This window comes from Pipra filicauda, unplaced genomic scaffold (genome assembly GCF_003945595.2).
Source record: "Pipra filicauda isolate LSUMZ 115617 unplaced genomic scaffold, ASM394559v2 scaffold7_size6619720_pilon, whole genome shotgun sequence".
NCBI lineage: Eukaryota > Metazoa > Chordata > Aves > Passeriformes > Pipridae > Pipra > Pipra filicauda.
The window spans coordinates 2,679,700-2,699,017 of NW_024104976.1; the positions used below are offsets into that span (position 1 = coordinate 2,679,700).

Sequence of the window (19,318 nt, forward strand, 5' to 3'; positions counted from 1 at the left end):
CATGAGCACTGACAGTGCCTCAGCTCTTTTGTGGGAAAGTCTAATGTTTATAGCCAGGAAATAAAAAGGTCATTACTTCAGGGCTGTGCAATATATGATAATTTATGAACCATTTACCAAGAGTTTCACATTTATTCATCTTTGTACAATTACTCTATTTACAAATAATGGAATGCACTAGTCCCAAAGGACAGAACAAATGAGTGCAAGGCAATCTGAAAGGCAGGTTGAAGTTTGATCCTAGAAAGGTTATTTGCCACTGTCAATCATAATTTTTAAAATTAATGCATCATTAGTTTCAACTGACAAATCTAACAGACTCAAAGAAAGGACAATTATTTTGATGGCAAGGATTCTTTTCCTGAAAAACCAAACCATACTTGACAATGGGTTCCTGTTCTGACTGATACATACTGTGAAGGTACTGGATTCCAGACTGGACTGGAAAAGCTCTTACATTTAGAAATTTAGACTCAATTTAAATTAGCTGAAAAGTGCTAACTGGTTTTGAATATCAGGTTTGTTCTCTTTCCCCTCACACTCCTCAAAAATACTTGTCTCCTACCTTCTAATTTGTAAAATATACGTTGTCCATGTGTACTCTAATTCTGACTGCATTTTAATTAAAATAGTTCTGCTGAGGTTGATGAAGTGATCACAACTTGCTTTGGGGCCCTTCAATTACCTCAGCAGCACTACTTTTACCATTCAGTGCAACTCAGGGGACAATTAAAAGGACATGGCACTCAGGAAGTGCAAATAGACTATAGCAGAACCTCCAGCTTAGCAATGAGAGATGAGCAGACTGTTCAATCAGCCAGCATCATCACTAAGAAAAGCTACAGATGAAAGTATCTTATTCAAATGCTAGAAATTAAGTTTTCTCACAAAGAAATTGTGAAAAAAAAATAAAAAGAAAAAAGGTTAAACTATGAAACAACTACTCAGATAATTGGTAGCCCCCATAAGCCACCACTTCTTGCACTGTCTTAAATCACACTTTGAAACTTACTGGACTGTTACCTTTGTGTCAGTCTTTCTGCACCAACAGATTTGCCAATTTCCTATTTTTTTACAAAATAAGTATATGTAAACACAAATACAGAAACAATAGGCCCAGAACCAAAAATATACTCATGTTATCAAAGCTAAAATACGGGACTTGATGCCTAAGGTTATTTTAAAGATCCTTGAGCAGTGGCCACACCAGATCTCCATGAGCAGTGGGACACTGACACCTGCAGAAATTGGTGCTCCCACCACAAGAGAGAACCCGCTCAGGCAAAACCTCCATTTGGGCCCCACATTCAGCAGAGGCTGGAACGTTGTTCCAAGACCCACCAGTGTAACAGGGGTCATCTCACCAGCTCTGAGGAACTTTGTCTCACAGTACAAAAGTAGTCAAGCCTTGAAATTAACTTAGTGGGAGTTATATTCAAAACACAGAAATGCAGGAGTGGGAGGAGGGGGTGCTTGAAAATTTTTCTAAGGGCACCTTTTTTCCCCTTGAGCAAGTGAGTCTGCACACAGTCACACACTCCTCTGAGCAGCAGCCAGAAAAATGTTTGATGGGAGCTTTGTAAGAACAAAAAGGCATGACCACCCCCCCCAGCAACTCCCTGCAGGATACATTTAAATGAAGCACATGCACACAGCAGTAGTCACAGTGGATGTTTAAAGGCACAAGTGCATATTCTGGTCACATGCTGTTAAAATACACACCACGTGCTTGGTTCTATTTGAAGAGGGTAATAAAATTCATGTAATCTGTGTGTGGTACCTAATGACAGTGGAATAGCACATTTAATGGCCACTGTCAAATTATCCAGGCATCCAAGTGCCACTAAAAATCAAAAAAAGTCACTATCAACACTTTCTGCTCTACAGTCTCTTAAGCTCTAATATTAAAGGAGTAGTTATCACTGTGAACTGATGATTACAATAATTTATTAACAAAACACGCCAACAAAACATTACTGAAGAGGTATTTTCTGCACATAACTTTTAAAACCAGTAATATTAATGACATGAGTAAGAGCCTGAGTTAACCTCTCCTGCTTTTTTTTGTGGGCCTATGCCTGCAGCCCTTTCTGGGACAGAACTTCCATTAAGGTTCTCTCAATAGTAATATTTTTCTTGCATTTCTTCTGACTCAGAACGTAAAAGCTTTTCAATCTATTTAAAATTTTTCAGCTATGTGACCTGTTTCCTACTGAGAAAAGATAATCTTTTCACTGACATGCAAAAAACTATGCCAGTTTTGCCAGAGAGAAAGGACATACAGTTCTCCTGACCCATCAAATACCACCCTAAATTTAACCCCTACTGAAAGAGCACTATCAATCTCAAAGAAATCAAAATCAAATCAAATGAAATTTCACTGATAAAGTGATGTCCAGTACCTTGCAGTGAGATGCTGAACAGCAGAAAACACAAGGGAGTTCTGCTTGTGGTGGTAGTTTTAAAAACCTGAAACCTTGGAAACTGGTAACTTAGAAACTGACTTATTGCAACTAAATTTTTGAAGTTACACGAAATCCAAAAGTTCCCTCCATTTGTCTGTGTAACTTCGACTTGTAAAGTTTAACGGCAACCTCAGCTCTGTGGCCCATCAGCTCTGTCGTCTCAGCATTTACAGACAGCAGTAGGAACCCCTGGCGCGAGATTCCAAGTACCAGGTGGGTGTGTTCGCTCCAGGTAAACCCCGCCGCGGCAGGAGCGGGACGGCCCCGGCAGGGCAAACCGCGGGGCTGGCGGGATCCTCAGGCTACAGCTGGGACAAGCGACTGTCCCAAATCCCCCATCCCCCGGCGGCACCCCAATCCCGGCGGGGCCGTACCGGCACCATGGAGTAGGTCAGCATCATCAGCATCTCGTCGCTCTCGGCGCGCACGGTGCCGCGGCCGCGCTCCCCGCGGCGGCTCCGCTTGGTGCGGGCGGCGGGGGCGGCGGGACCGGGCTCGCCCGGCAGCCCCCGCACGGAGCCGTTCCCCCGCACTGCCTCCAGCTCCCGCAGCGCCGCGCCGAGCTCCCGCCACTGCGCCAGCAGGAACAGCGTGCCCGCCGCGCTCAGCGCCGACAGCAGCCCCACGGCCGCCAGCAGCGCCCGCCCGCCCGCCTCCATCGCACGGGCACGGGCGGACCGCCGCCGGCGCGCATTTATCCCCAGGGATGCTGCGGGAGGGGGCCCAGGACAGGGGAAGGGGGCACGGGGCCACCAAGCCCGGCCGCCACCGTCCCCTCCCACACCAGGGCTTGGCATCGATCCCGCAAAGCCGGCCAGGACCGGGAAGCTGCTCTCGGTCGCAGCCCGTGGTCAGGCGTGACTTTCACATTGCACATGGCCTTTTCCAGCTATCAGGATTCTCCTTGACTTCATCCCCCAAAGTGGTGGTGCGAGCAGTGACACTGCGTGGTAAAAGCCCCTCCGTAGATCCTGTCACTCTGTAGCTCATACCAACACTTTGCTATATTAAGATCATATTGACTCATTAGGTAAGAATATCACTTGTATTTCACTAATAACCCTTTACCTGTTGCTTTAGTTGTTCAAGCACAGGCTTTTGCCCATTTACTCCTTCTAACCTTCTGTGACATGGGATATCTCTAATACAACAAATTTTGCTACCGAATAAGTCATAGCCAAGATTAATTACCCAGAATTTCACTGTTATAAGGAATAGCAGAATTTGACCAAATATAAAGATTTCATGAACAATATAGAAGTTTCTGAAATTAGAAACTTTCTTCTAAAAAGTTATTTTAAAAGCTGACATTTAAATTTCAAACCAAAGCTGAGTGTTTTCTTACATAGGTACCACTTCAAATCGACCTCAAGAAATTCACAGCTTTTGAATACCAGCTTTCCTACAAGAGAGGGTTCTTGATCCTCAACACAACAGTTGTCTGCAACTGATCAAATACAATGTTTTGTCTCCATTCTAACTAAGCTATTGGCCTGTAATTCACACTAATCCCACAGTGCACTGATAGATGAACTATTAGGTCAAATCAAACATGAATTTCATACACACAGTTCTGCTGCAGTTGGTAAAACACAGTACAGAAGCCAAGAAAACAATTCCATCATAATAAAGTTCTCATCTCTCTGAAATAAAAAATTATGCAAAAAGTGTTGGTGCCCTCAGGCGTTGATTGCATTGGAGACTCTTTCCTTCTGAAACTGTCACAGTAGGTGTGAGTGGAGCAGGGTGAAAGTAGAGGGAACAAACATCATTCCACCCCATCCCATGAGATAGAAGAAAATCATCATACATCCAAAGGTGTAAGGCTCACCAGCATAGAAGCAAAGAATAGTCTGGGTTAAAAGGCACCTTTAAAGGTCACCCAGTCCAACACCCTGCAATGGGCACGAACACCTTCAGCTACACCAGGATGTCAGAGCCCTGTCCAACCTGGCCTTGAATGTTTCCACAGATGGAGCATCTACCACCTGTGTTAGTGTTTCACCACTCTCATCATAAAAACTTTCTTCCTTATATCTAGTCTAAATCTACTTTAAGATATTCTAAAGAATAATAACAAAACCAAATATGTAAAACCTCCTGAAAAATCATTTGATGCCTTGGCAGACTACCCTGACGCTATCACAAAGTTCTACCTATACATAAACAGCCTTTCTGATGTCAATGAAGGTTATAAGAGTAATTGCTTACTATGTATTGTGGTTTAACCACAGCTGGAAACTAAGTAACACACAGCTGCTCCGTCACTTCCCCCAATATCTACAACGAGTAGGATGTTCCATGGTATGGAAAATCCCTCTGGCCAGTTCAGGTCAGCTGTCCTGGCTCTCAGCTTTTTGTGCACCTGCTCACTGGCAGAGCATGAGAATCTGACAAGTCCTGAACTTCAGGTAAGCACTGCCCAGCACCAACCAAGATGTCTCTGTGTTATCAACATTATTTTCATACTAAATCCAAAACACAGCACTGCACCAACCACCAGGAAGAAAATCAACTTTATCCCAGCCAAAACCAGGAGAGTTTGCTGTTGATGTCCTAGCTTAACATAGAAGTGCATAATTAAGTTTTGCTTATAATATTAATCTTGTGAAGGAAAAAGAAGAAAAAGAAATAAGACCTTGCAGAAGACAGTATATCTTAAGCAAGCTTAGTTTATAATTCAGAGATATAACAAAACTAGTAAGAATCTATCATACCAGCAAACTAAAACTTTCTTTACAAAAACAAATAGAACTGCACTCTGGAGACCGTACAGCATAACAAACAGTAATTCTTCATCTTTATTGTCCATTTCAGAGCATAATGATTGAGTAAAATAGAGTATAATAATAATGAGCTACAATTTAGGGAATAACAAAAGCAACACAGCACTCTTGCTTCCCCGTCTAATCTTGCAAGGTTTTCTCTGCATTGCAATCAAAAAACAATTGACCATTTTTCATTAAAAAACCCAGGCCATTGGATCATGAACATCCTATCCAAGGCTGCAGTAGGGAACCTGCTTAGATGGCAGAGTAGCAGGATTCTTTCCTAGGCTGTTAATTGCTCCAGAGCCGCTCCCTGCAGCAGAGGTTAAATGGAGGTGTGTGCAGTGCTGTGCTTGGTTTGCTAGGATGCAGTTACACCTCTGGCAAGAAATTGCCCAATTCTCGAAATTCAGGCACCAGTTAACAGCACGATTTTGTGGCGAAGGCATTCCCACGACTTCTTAGGAAGTTCTACTGCTGCTCCAGTGGCAGAAGCAGCTGTCCTACTGGACTGTGGACATTCCTGTCCCAGCTTTCTACTGAGTCTTCCCCCATCCCATAGAAACAGCACTTCATTCAAATATCCTCTGCTACCACCCAAAAATCCTATGTCACCTTCTGGATCTCTGGTCCCCTGAAATTTTGGCTCGTCCATATAACACTTGTCATCAGCTGCAAATCAGCTTCACATTCAATGGCTCTGTTCCTTCTTCATGATGAAAATCAAAGGTCCCAATGGTAGAGTGATGAGCAGCAAAGCAGAATTGAGGCTTGGGAATGTTGCTGATAAATCCTATTTCCTTACCAAAAGGACAGAAAAAATATACTCAATAGCAATTTAAACCTATGTGAGAAAACTGTTATCCCCTATGTCCATCAGGGTTTTTTTCAGATAGGCACAATGCCAGCAAGTAGCACTTCAATCATTTCCTGGCATTTCCAGAATCTGTATCTCTAAAGGATGCCCTAACACAAGTGTCCCTCATAACTGACATGCAGTGAAGCAGGCATACAGAGATGATGTACATCTGTCCAAGTAACATGGGAACTAGAAAGGAACTATCAATATTCAAACTGCAGATACAACATCATGTTTATGCTTTTCACAATTTCAGCTTTCTGCAGTTGAAATGAATTTTTAGGAAATACAACAGAACTTTACCACAAGAGATATTTTTGTATCCAAATTGCTCTCTATGTGTATAATAAAGAATATCACTTGATTGTTCTGAAGCTCAGAATGTATTCAGATGGTGTCACACTTAACTAATGTTCCCACTGATGTTTTACTTTGTAGAAATTGTTATTACTGAAATCTCATCTATTTTGGCAGCTGCCCCAGTGATAAAGCACACTGGAGATTGGCACCTTATTTTGAGTTGGTAACTAATGCTGAACAATGGACTAAGTTGCTGAGGATGATGCTTTTATAAGACAGTTAACCAAACTGCCTCTGATCATGGCATGACAAGATTATACAGATTATAATCGTTATGAATGCTATTAGAAAGAAGGTAATTTCTTTTCCTGAACTAGTTGAAGTGGAAACAAGGTCTTTTAAAGCTCTCACAACCTCCCATGGTAATTGACAGATTTTATCTAATACCCCTTCTTCTCAGAAAATATAATAAAGGTTTAATACGTTCATTTTACAATTGCAAACCTACTCCACTCTCCAAACCTACAAAGTAGAAGGGGAAGATCATTCTTTACACTGTCAAACTGATGAACAGTTAATGTTTTTCAGTAAATTTCTTGTGCTTTCCTTTGCAACAGCTGATACTGGTAACTGCTGCAACCTTTTGTTCAGGGTGGGTGTACTAAGGAAGGCAAGTCATAGTAAGAGCTGCAAATGCCCTTTCTCCTCATCCCTGTTATCACTGCTCAAACCATGTGATGCACCAGCAGCCGAGCAGCTGCAGAGCTGTTCCATCCAAATCGCAGTTGCAGTTCAATATTGGCACTGAAATCAACTCTGTTTCTGCAGCAAAGACTTAGCTTTAAAATGTTAAGAGACTCCTGACCACATGTAAAAAAGAGAGGCTTGATTTTGAAATTCATATTAGGTCACAGTATATTCATGTTTGGGAAAAAATGGAACACGTAGGTTTGAAATGCCTTTGCAGCAGCTGTAGGTCAGACAGAAGAGCAGACTTGGTGATTCAGAGCACACTAAGTTGTGTGATCAACATCACCCCACAGAATTACTGCAGGCTGGTGGCAGTGACACACACCAGAATGCAACCCACGCCATTTCTGCACGTACATTCCACACGGATTCTGGCATATTGGACACAGGCTTGCTTTTCAAGGGAAAAAAAATAACTATTAATAATAACTAGAAGAAAATAAAAATATACAGAAAATAGTAAAACTCATAATTTTATATCAGAGGAGATGTGGTTTTTTCATGGAAGAAGCCTTGGATACTCCTATGGAATATTGCAGAAAGGTTAAGAAAATTAGTTTTGTATGTCAACATGAGGTGAAAGGTATTAATAAGAAGAAGGGTGTGTGTGGAATTATTTTTTTATTACTATACTTTGGCAGGAAGGCTTAAACATTAATTCAATTCCAGCAAATGGATGGGCCCTAAACAATTACGTATTATTACCAAAAACAGCAGGCAATTAAAACAGTTACAAATTCAAAAATAAGTGAAATTAATGATTGGAATATTTAATTAGATAAGGCAACAGCCTTTCAAGCAGTACTTCACAGACAAATAAAGATTCTGCTTGAAAAGAGTTGGAATTGCTAGATAATGCTTGACTACTACTATCTGGAAAAACTGGAGTTATGCCCCAACTCCTTAACATGTTTTCCAGTGGTACAAGAACATAAAGCTCCTCAAGGAATCAACAAAAGACATCTTAAGAACTACCTCTGATTTCAGGAAATTCCTACTGAATACAGAGTTGCAAGAGTAAACAAGTTTATGCAGAGCAAAAGATATACCAGCTGTTATTTTGGAATATCTGGTCTTAAGATAAATCATAAATTAAGACCCAATGAAAAAGTGTTTCTTACTAGGTAAGCCAAGTTGGTGTTTAAAGTTCAAAATAAACCCCATAAATATCTGCTTATGGTGCAGCACAAAGAGCACTATTCAATGGCATGAGCAGAATGTTTCATTGTCTTTGAATGAACATTCAATAACATTGGAGGAGGATGCCTTAAAGATGCATCATTAGGGCACTGGCAGCTAAAGACTGTTTTCCCAGAAAACTGCTCAGAATTCCTCCAACACACATTAGGAAAAAAGTCAAAGCTGTACCATAGACAAAGATGACTTGAGGAGCAAAGAAACCTATGAAAACACCATGGCTGCAACCACCCATTCATAATTTAAAGCATGAGAATAAAAGCAACTGATCAAAACACAGCACAAATGCTAAGTGGTTCAACAGATCTATCAGATCTCTGTACCATCAGTGAAATCTGAAAACAATGAGTAGAACTGGATAAATCCACAGACAGTTACCCTTGAAAAACAGTCTTTGCTTTTTGCCAAGGATCCTGCAATTCAGTAAGGAACTGAAAACCAGACAGGAACTAAATACTAAATATTCATTTTCAAACAAACCATCAAACTCGAATTTTTCTTCATATTGAGATGCAAAACAACAAAGAATATTTTTGGGTAAAGTTATTCCAACAACAGAGAAAACAAACTGGAGTTTGTATACTATGGAAACTCTCTTACATCATCCATTGTTCAGAATTCTCTCCAAGGAGAAAGAGTGGATGTCTCCATGGCCCCAGTATACCAGACTGGAAGAAGAAAGATAATTGTATATAGAGTAGAGCAACAGTAAGATTGCCTCTCTACTTCAGAAACTTCCCTCTACATTATGTCATATGTGCATTGCATCCATTCCCCTTACTACTGCACAGAGCTTTAGTCAGCACTTTGTTAGATTGCACTGCCTGTGGCTCTTGGTAATTTTCAATCAGGAAGCATCAAATACAAAGAGTATTCCAGCTTGTTTCCCCTCAACTTTTTGTCATTCATATTTACTATTGCGATTCACAGAGAATTAGACCTCTTTGAGCACTTTTAACGTATTTATTTGATATATAACTGTACACATCATAAATCTACATTGTAAGATTATAAAGCCAAGAGAAAGAAATAGCACTACATAATCTGTTTAATACATCATACAGAAGAAATGTCAAATAATGAATTTACTACTGGTATCTATGACTTTCAGAAAACTGAACACAGTAATAGCCACAAACACAGCTGAAAAAGAAACGAACCAGCTGCACTGGGATAATTTATAAATGGAGAGGATGGCATGTGATCTCAGAACATTCACAAGAGAACTGCTGCCTATATTAGGTAGGTTATTGCAGTTGACTATATGTCAACTCATATCAAAACCACAGACCATATTCTTTGAGGTCCTGATTGAAAAATCCATTGTAATTTTAAAGACATAGTGAGATAACTGAAAGGTAATTGAAAGATGATTAAAGAGAACAGTAAAATCATGCATTAGAATGACATTTTAAAAACTTTATTAAAACAATTTAATTAATCTTCCGTTTTCATCTTTAAAGTCTACCAATAATCTAGATTTGGATCTTCTTGAGCTAGAAGAGTTATAGTTTCCATGAGTAACCAAATAATTATCACCTATTTATCCATAATTAGGATAAAAATCACATACACTAGATTAACTAAAAAGGGACCTTCAACAAGTTTGTGCATGACAACTCAGTGCCTCTTACAGATAGACATGGGAGCCAGGTGAGCACACAGACTTCTACCTGAGAACCATCCTAGAATTGGCTGCTTTTCCTCTACTGCTAACAAAGCAAGTCCAGAGGGAAGGTTTAGACCTATAGGTAGAGAGTTAAGGAAACTAAATTATATTCATAGAACTATTACCACTCAGGGAAAACATGATACTAAACCAGACCTTATTCAGATGTATTTTGTAATTGACTGTCTTATCTCAAGCCATAACACAACAGAAATAGGAATCAAGAGATAATATATATTAGATTTTTATTATTACTCTTTAACTTCAGGTAGGGTTTTTTAACTAGAAATTATCTAGAAGCACAATTTTCAGAAAAGCTGCACAAGTAACAATAACAGAATGTACAAACTATATTTTCCATATTTTGCCTTATTTAGGGAGAAAGTGTGGAAGGCACTCAGGCTTTCCCACGTGAAGGAAGGGGCACGTTCCCTTCCCCCAGGCACCCTTGTTTCAGAGCTGTGCATGTCTTAATTTTCAGAGCAGAAAATGTGCAAGTCTATGCAGATCTTGAAATGGCACGTGGCTATGACACACCATTCAAATTGTTCTGGGAATACAGGATGGAGGGGGCACTGGCAGAATACTTAGTTCCTTTACAGGCATTGTAGCTGCAGCCCACGCCAACAAGTAAGCAATTTGGCACATTCCATGTCTGGGAAGAAGCATCTCAGATTGTGCTGTCTGAATATACGTTCCTTGTCTCCACAGTGAAAGATCTGAAGATACCACAAAAGGATAAGAAATGCCACAACTCATGACTCAAAAAAGAAAACCCCACTAATTTTCTAAACAAGTCTCAAGAAAAGAGTAATTTTTATGAGACTTTTGAATGTGAATGACAGACTGGATACTACAGGACTGCATTCTCAAAGGTTCTGAGCATCTGCACTTTCTGCAGGTGCAGAGGCCCTCTTATATGAGGAATAGGTTGGATGTAATAATCAGATCTAGCAATATCCTTGATAGCAGTAAGAAGTTGTTCTGACAGGTACATTTTACATTAGAGACAACAGCAAAATCTGGGCAGCTGAGCTCAAACTTTTCTGCTCTACAGCCTTTTGCACTACGTGGTCTTTTAGACTTACGGTAACATTTTTTGCTCTGTAACCTCTGCTATGCTATTCAGTGTTTCCATAAAAGAACCAGTAGAGAGATAATTATAGTTGCCAGTCTTAGTTCAGCATCTCAATAACCAAGACGCAAAATGGATGTACTTAGAGTTTAACAAAAAAATTATTAACTAAGGACTTAATTACAGGACAGAGGCAACTGACACAGCAACACAATTTCTGTTGATTTCCACCTAAGTACTGGAATTATATTTTCTAATGTAACAGCCAATTAGTAGGTCATTCAGAAATTACTTTAGTGGAAATCACTGCAAAGTGAGTATATGATCCTCAGAAACATATTGGTAATTTGAATTCCCTTCTTTGATAGTTTATATCCCTATGGTATATAATGGCATACTCTTTCTGCTTTTGTTCTTACTCCTAAATCAAGATTTGGATCCTTCTGTAAAAAATAACAAATAGATCTAAAAAAAGTATTTGCCTTTTAGAAACACTTCCCAAGCTCTTTTTTATTGCTTGCCTTTAATCAGGGTTGTTGCTGTTGGTTGGTTTTTGTTTTTTCTTGAAGAAAAAAAAAAAAAAGAAACTACCTCACAAACAAGAAGTGCCCTGGATATTTATCCCTTCTATTTGTTTCCTCTGTTCCCGCAGTTTGATTATTGTGTGGTTATTTTTGCACTGTAGCTTTGAAAATTTTGCATTGCTCCTGCATGAACTGGCATATGCACATACTGCAATAAAGTCTCTTTAGTACAAGCATGTCCCACTCTGGCTTTTTTTGTTTTTTTTCCTGTTTGTTTAAACAAAGGAGGTGTATGGGATGCAATACTGTTTCTCTGTATGGATAAATATGATGCAAAAAAGTAAAATGGGTGTTAAACTACTACCAGATAGTGATTTCTATTTTCATGTAACAGACTCGATTATGTTTTCCTTTGCTGTTTTCCACTCAGTTTTGGATTATGTCCTGCTTGTCACCTGTTACACCCACAAACTGCAGTTGGGGGGAAAAAAAAGAAGGTCACCACATTTCCTTAAAAAAGGTTTTAGCCTGTTCTCCATAACATAAATGAGCACAAAATTTAGTGTATTTGAATGTAGAGTTTACAACTAATGTTAGGATAGGTTTAATCTCAATGCAATTATACATGATTCTACAACTCCTTCAGGTGGGAAGGCTGGATATCAGTGCTTAAGTTACTAAAGGAAGTGTAGCAGTCAGGCAGAACTGTAGCATTTCCCCGGCCAAATCAGCTACTAAGAAAAAATAATGAAAAATTGACAGTTCTACAGTGATTCACCACACTCCATTGCTCTTGCAGCTGAGATGAGATGCAGTCTGATTGTGGGTTAACCCCAGGATTTATTTTTTTTTTTTAATATTCCATTTTTGATATTATTTGCAGGCTGTTGAGCGTTTTTGCACAGCTAACTGCTGAAAAAGGTTTAGCATGCAAAGCTGCCCAGTTTACCTATTTAGACACTAATTTTCAAGTTCATGCTCATATACATTATGATTTACGTGCTACAGATTTAGATCAGTGGTTATTACAGGTCTGACAAGTAGAGATGAGGATTATTTAATATATAAATATTTATGTGAAACAAAGCCACAATGACTGGTTTGGTTATCCATTAAAAAAGAACATTCATAGTCTAGAACACTCTAACCTGATTTTTACTGCTTATCACTCAAGCCTTTGATCAACTATTTTTCTAGTTTTTATGGAAGATCTGCTGGATCTGGAATCTCCTGATCCTGAGATTATAATCTAAGTCATTAAGAAAAATACAGACCAGCAGGCAGAGCACTAAACTAACACAGTTACTCTGCTGCCAAGCTGCCAGCCCTGCCAGCCTTAGCTTAGCTATTACTGTGGACTACTGCACTGTGCAGTGATGTTATGAGACTATTTACAAAAGCTTAATTCAGAACTGCTAGTAATTCTGAGCATATCAGGTAATAAAATAACTGAATTCCTCCAAATACTGAGGAGGATTTTGCACCATTTCCATTATGCCGCTGTCTTAGACATAATCTTCTGCAAACATGTATCTTCAGGTGAATAAATTTCAGTACTGCTTCAGTTTGAGTTTAGCTTGGTATAAGTAGGTTTCTAGAAAACACATTGTCTTTCACTTGTGTACACACACCCGTAATTCTAAGCAATTTTGTAATGGACAAGCTAACATTTCATTGTAGTTGATAAAGATAATTACAGGTGATTCAGAAGTCTTTCCTGTGCAGGCTGTGATACATTCTGCTTGGTTTGCATTTCAGAGTTTATCAGAAAGGCCCTGGATTAAGCACACTTTCCCCATGTAACTTTAAAGTAAAAAATAACTTTTTTTACAGATCACAATATTTGTGATGTATTCTGCATTGTGAATTCTGAGCTCAACAACCAAAGTCAATTTTAGTTGTTTTGCTATATGATCACGAGTAACTATTTTGATTTTGACAACAGTTTCTTCATCAGATGATTGCAATTATCACACTGTGTTGTATAGCATGAAGATATAATATTCCATCACTTACATGAGAGGGCCTAAACATATAATGTGTGTTTCTACAAAACTGACTTTCAACCTGTACAAGGTGAAGCCTTAATAACACAGGAGGTTAAAACAATACATTTCAACACAGAGAGAATTCTTTTAAAGGAACATTTTCATCTTTAAGTTGGATTCATTAATGCTTATGGTATTTTTTTCTCCACAGACCATCTCAAAACATTTGCTTCTTGTATTTGCCAAAACAGCACAAATGGAAAAAACCACAGCATTTTATGAGAAGCTGATAAGCCACAAAATACTTCATAACTTGGTCTGACAAACAGACAGAATTATTTAGCAATACAAAAACACTTACTGAGAAACCCTTTCGTATAAACCACAAGTCCTGTGCACAGAAAATAGTTTTGGAAACCTGTTGCACCACGAGTTTACAAGTAGTAGTTTTTGGATGATTCAAAAGCAGGTGCAAAGAGGCTGCTTTGAAGCATCTTCACTTCAGAGCTTGAACAGCACTTGAAAAAGCAGATTAGAGGATTCAGAACAACTAGAAGTAGTTAGCAGTATTTTCATTTGATTTCCACATACCTTTTTTCCAAGCAAAACTTTAATATTGTATTTAGTGCTTTAATTCTACTGAGGAAATGCCTACAGCACCTTCAGCACTAAATATGGTCTGTTCTGCACTCTTGCAGTGGCTGTTTTGACTGGCTGGGATTACATACACTAGAGGTTTGGCTATACTTTCCTTTTAGCAGAAGTTTAACATATTTGTTTTGAACTTTTCATGCAAAATACTTGTTAAAAAAAAAAAAAAAGCCTGAAACATCCCACAATATATCCAACTGATCATTAGAAAGAATTCTATGTGAAACAACAAAAGTCCAGTGGACTCATGTTCCTGCTATAATAGCCAAATAACAGAAATATGCTTGGGAAAATTAAGTGGATGCTGAAGCATTTTTCTAAAAGTGGTACCAATATACAGCAGGTGTATTTGAGCTGCTGAAATCCCCACAAGAACACAAAAGTATAGTGACCTTAGTGGAGCCATTGCCTCCTTCTGCATCTGGAATGATCCCAGGCAGTAGGGGGGTAGTGACAGCACCTGACCAACTACTTCAAATAAATTAAAATGAAAAAATGGGAGAAGTAGTTTAGAAGTGTAAAAGTTTGATATCCTCTTTATTGCAGACATTGAGTAAAAGAACACTGCATGAGACTTTTAGAGACACAGCTGTGGCAGCAGAGCTAACTCAAAAAAAAAAAAAAAAAAAGAGAGAAAAACAAAGTACTTAACTGACAAAGAATCCTGTAACAATCTGAAGACTCATCCTAAACCACTCTGAATAGCTCACACATTTTTCCAGGACAAGAGAACAGGTTGTCTCTCAAAGCACAGTTCTCCACATCCTATCCCGATGAGTTGCTCTCAAATTAGTCTTATGTCCATGGAAAACGACAGAAAATCTGAGGTGTCCTCACTAGTTCCTGCACATCAAGGACAAAAACCTTTACACATCTCTTTTTCTCACCAGTTGAAATGCCAGTTCAGAAGGAAAATTGTAGACAAGTTGACTAGCTAACAAGCTGAAAGTGTAGATGCTCAGGCACTTAATAAATCCAGAGTTAGTTTTGGATGGCACATCCGTGACCTGTTCCTATAATGCTGCATTAGAGCTGCTTCTGCCTAGGACAAGAACACACTGTCCTCATCTTCAAAATTGGTAGTACTTCTTGAACTAACAAGTGTAGTCTACCATAGTCTGAAGATTTGAACTCGTGTAGGCAGACTAATAGGAGAAAAATATCGATATTGTTAACTCTTTCCGTTTTGACTTTGATTAATTTTTTTTAATGCTATTCTATCAATCTGATATGGACAAAATGAGAAGAGTGATTTTGGGGGAAATGGGACAGATGCACTTGACCCCTTAAGAGGCAGTTTGGTTACCGACACTGAAGGAGGTAAAGACCTGAACCAAAGCTGGACCCAGATCTCCTCCAGCAAACCCACAAAGGAGGGGAGTGACCCAGGGAGCAACAAAGCACATTTACACATAAATGGCAGGTGGTTTTTCCAAGGCTCATTATCAAGAAACAAAGCAAGCTGTGGGTATAAGGAGTCTCATGCACACCTTTCCACTGTGAGCAATTTGACTACGAGCCAAACACTTTATTCCATAAATATAGGCCTGGCTGAACGGCAGGGATCTCCCCTTGAGCTGGGACACTTCTCAAGGCTGCTCCTCAAGACAGAGAGACCTTCTGCTAAGGACAGATCTTTGGATGAGCCCAATTCAAGTTTTCTCTAATTCAGACTACACTCCAAGCGAGTCTCCCCTTGAGCAGGGACACGTCTCAAGATTAGAGTTTCCTTACCTAAGACTAGGAGATCCTTCCTTACAGGTTTGGTGTGACAATTACCCTCAAAAGCCAAGCTGAAGTAGCCCACTGATTCCTGTGCACCTACACACAAATGTATGATTCAGGGAAAGAATGGTTGTAATGAAGCACGGAGAACACCAACATCATATGAGGCCTGATTTTAAGAAAATAAAAACACATGTACGTTAATTAGGAGGCTGCATTTGGTCATACCTCTTACAGTTTTGCCTGCATTTGTTCCAAAAAGAAGAAGTTACAGCAGAGATCTTTTTGATTGTTCAAGCCCACACAGAATATCTTTTATAAGGCACCTTCCATCAACAACAAATGCAACCAAAGAAACCCAACAAAAACATAAACACCAAACCCCAAGTCCCCAAAAGTGACACTGTCTGAAGAATTGTACCTATCTCCAGGCAGTATAGGCAGAAAGAATTTCAAGAGGCACTTATTGACTGTTTTGTACCTGGCAGTATGAGGAGCTTCTCCTGAAGTTTTTCTTTCTTTTAACACCCAGAATAACAGCTGAAGTTATAACAGCACTTTACTGAAACTTTGATGAGCGCGACATTCCAGATGTTGAGCATCCACACATTCCAACACCCTCTAAAGTTTGGGGGTTTGGACAAAAAGCTAGAAAGCGAATTGTGAAGATCTTTTAAACAGTTGCCAAATCAGGCTGGTGTTAGAACTGCAAGCAGTGTAGATCCCCTGAAGGTGGGCATAAAAGATAAAATGTGGGCAGTATAAATGGATTCAACCAACTACACTGATGTAAGAGTACCTAGGGGACTTTTTAAAAATGACATTTTCTAGAGAAGCCAAACTCTAGTTTGCATTAAGAAAATTTTGCTGGGGAGTCAAAAAAAAGATCGTCTCTGCATTGAGTGTAATGTTAGAAAAGCCAAACAGGCCAGCTCCTTACAAGACACTGCAAAAGAAAAATGCGAGCACAAAATGTGAAATGAGTGATTTCCAATACTGTGTGCTACTAAATCCCTCAAAATACACCTGCCTATGTACACACTGTTCTTTGAACGGGTGAATTTATGGCAATGAATAGATATATTCTTGTAAATGGATGAAAGAGTAACTCACAGAAACACTGATGGAGGAGATATGAACAGATTTCAGAGGGCACTGGATGCTGGCCAAGTGAAGGAGCTGCTTAGAAGCAGCACTCAGGCATCCACCAAGGCACTGCTGCAAGTCATGAAGACAATGGCTAAAAGCAGATTGCCTGCAAACATTCTGCTGTACTTTACTAGTTCTTACTACTTTAACAGTGGGCTGAAACAGACTCAAAATAAGCAAAAATTGCAAGCAGTTCACTGATACAATTTCAAGGGATTCATAAGCTTTTACATATATAGTGTATGTTTTGTTGGACAATTTTGCTCACCAGTTCAAGACCCTGACAGTTTGAACATTAGCTGTTCCCATGGCTGATTCACACTTCCAAATTATAAAGTAGCACAGGAATTATCTGAAGACAGATACTTGCAGTAGTCTCAGCTCTCTTAGTACCTGACAACTGACTTGTTAAGAGGAACAGAAAACAGCACATATGGGAGGTTAAAAGAAACAGTAGGAGTAAAATGGCTGGTTAAATTACTACGATGTCTTTTTTCAAGTTCCTTGAAAAGACAGGTGGCCATCATTGCAAACACAGGGATGGTTGAGAGTGTCCCTTCAAATTCCTGTAGCTTTATGTAGGGAAGGGAAGGCACAGAGAGGACAGCATACACATTTGTCCACTGCTTAAACTCCCCACTTGGCATCTGGTTTTGGCCAATATCCAAGATGGATCACCAAGCTAAATGGATCTTTAGCATGACCTTGTTCTGGCAGTCTGTGTTCATACAGATGTCTTTGTTTCCTTTAATCCTAAAACAACATGGAGTATATTAGGGACAGATTTACCACTGGCTATCCATCCTTGGAGAAAGGCAGGCGTTTCTCTCATACCCTCAAGATTGCAGTGAAACCACCAGGACATAAAAAGAATTAAAATCTGAGCCTGATCCCATCCTACTAGTTTCACAATACTGATTCTTACACTGATTTAATTGAATTTATTTTCTTTCAACCTAGTTAATAGGTAAGATCCAAGTCCTTATTACTAAAACAGAACTCTAATCAATTTTATCATATAAGCCACAGGGTTCCTACAGAGTACCCTTCAGCTCAACTATGAAGAGCAAAAAAATCCTGCTTTATTTTTTTTAATGGCATAAAAAACAACTTTGTTAATTCAGTGAATGCCTACTCAGGCTCTGAAGAATTTGTAGCATTCACCCATAGACCTTTGTAGTGAACAACAAGTCCAATCATTCTGGTTGCATTATGCAAAGTTCCAGGAATTCTTTGACATGAAACAACTTAGATACATTTTCTCTGTTATACAGAAATAGTATTTGATTTAAAGATATATCCCACAGAAGTCAGTCTTGGCAAACGTAGTTTAACTATAAACAAGCATTTTCACATTATTAAACCCATTTTGTGACTATTTCATGACCAACTCATGACTTCTTACCTCTGAATCACAAATTCTTTACATCAGTAAGTAGATAAACAACACTGTCAGAAGAAGGAGCTCCAACAAAAACTGTACTAGATTCTTCATTTTAGAAATGTAGTTTTGATTAAATAAATTATGATGGAGCAAGGAATAAAAATGAGTTTGTGTGAGAAACTGGCTATTCTTGGTCTCCCTAAACCTCAAGCAACACTTGCTGACAAAGAAAGAAATTGGTTTCACATTCCTTGCATTAACTTATTTTATGAAACTTATCATTGTGAGGCTTTTAAAACTAACATGAGTACCTAAGTAATTTAGTGTTATCAAGTGTAATAATATATACAGTAATAAGAAAGGATAATAAAGAATATCTAAGGATATAGGTGCTTCCAAATAAAGCTATTATTTGTTTTAATTGCAATTTAGCAATAAGGAAAGTAATGCCTCAGAGAGCTCTTTTACCAATAGCCATGTTACTTTCTAATGCTACAGCCTGACTCAACACCTATAAAACAACACATCATCTCCAAAGTCACTGAGGGATGGCTGCACACACAAGAATTTGAAGCATCTTAACTTCCTTTATATTCTTCCTAGAGAGAACCTAAACATAACAATGTGTTTGGCTTTTGATAAAAATATGTGGGGAACACAAAGGAAAAACACGACAAGAAAACCATCACAGAAAGTTCAACACAAGCTGTTATTCCTCTCACCAGTTCAAACCACAGCAACACTAAATGCCATAGAACAGTTTCAAACCATGGGAAAGAGCTGGAAACTTTCTATGGTGGCTTTCTTATACTGC

General features: G+C 39.0%; 1 protein-coding gene across 3 annotated transcripts in view; it reads right to left on the bottom strand.

The window, feature by feature from the left end:
• Positions 1–19,318, bottom strand: part of GLDN (gliomedin) — a 37,334-nt gene that overhangs the window by 14,581 nt on the left and 3,435 nt on the right. The window contains exon 1 of one of the 3 annotated variants that reach the window (XM_027732031.2): positions 2,840–3,258. The exons of 1 other annotated variant lie outside the window; for it this stretch is intronic. In XM_027732031.2, coding sequence (XP_027587832.2) covers positions 2,840–3,124 — 285 coding nt within the window. In that variant the 5' untranslated portion in view covers positions 3,125–3,258. Of the gene's footprint in view, positions 1–2,402; positions 2,728–2,839; positions 3,259–19,318 lie in introns of those variants that run through there. One more of the 3 variants, XM_039390135.1, reaches the window with a different exon arrangement.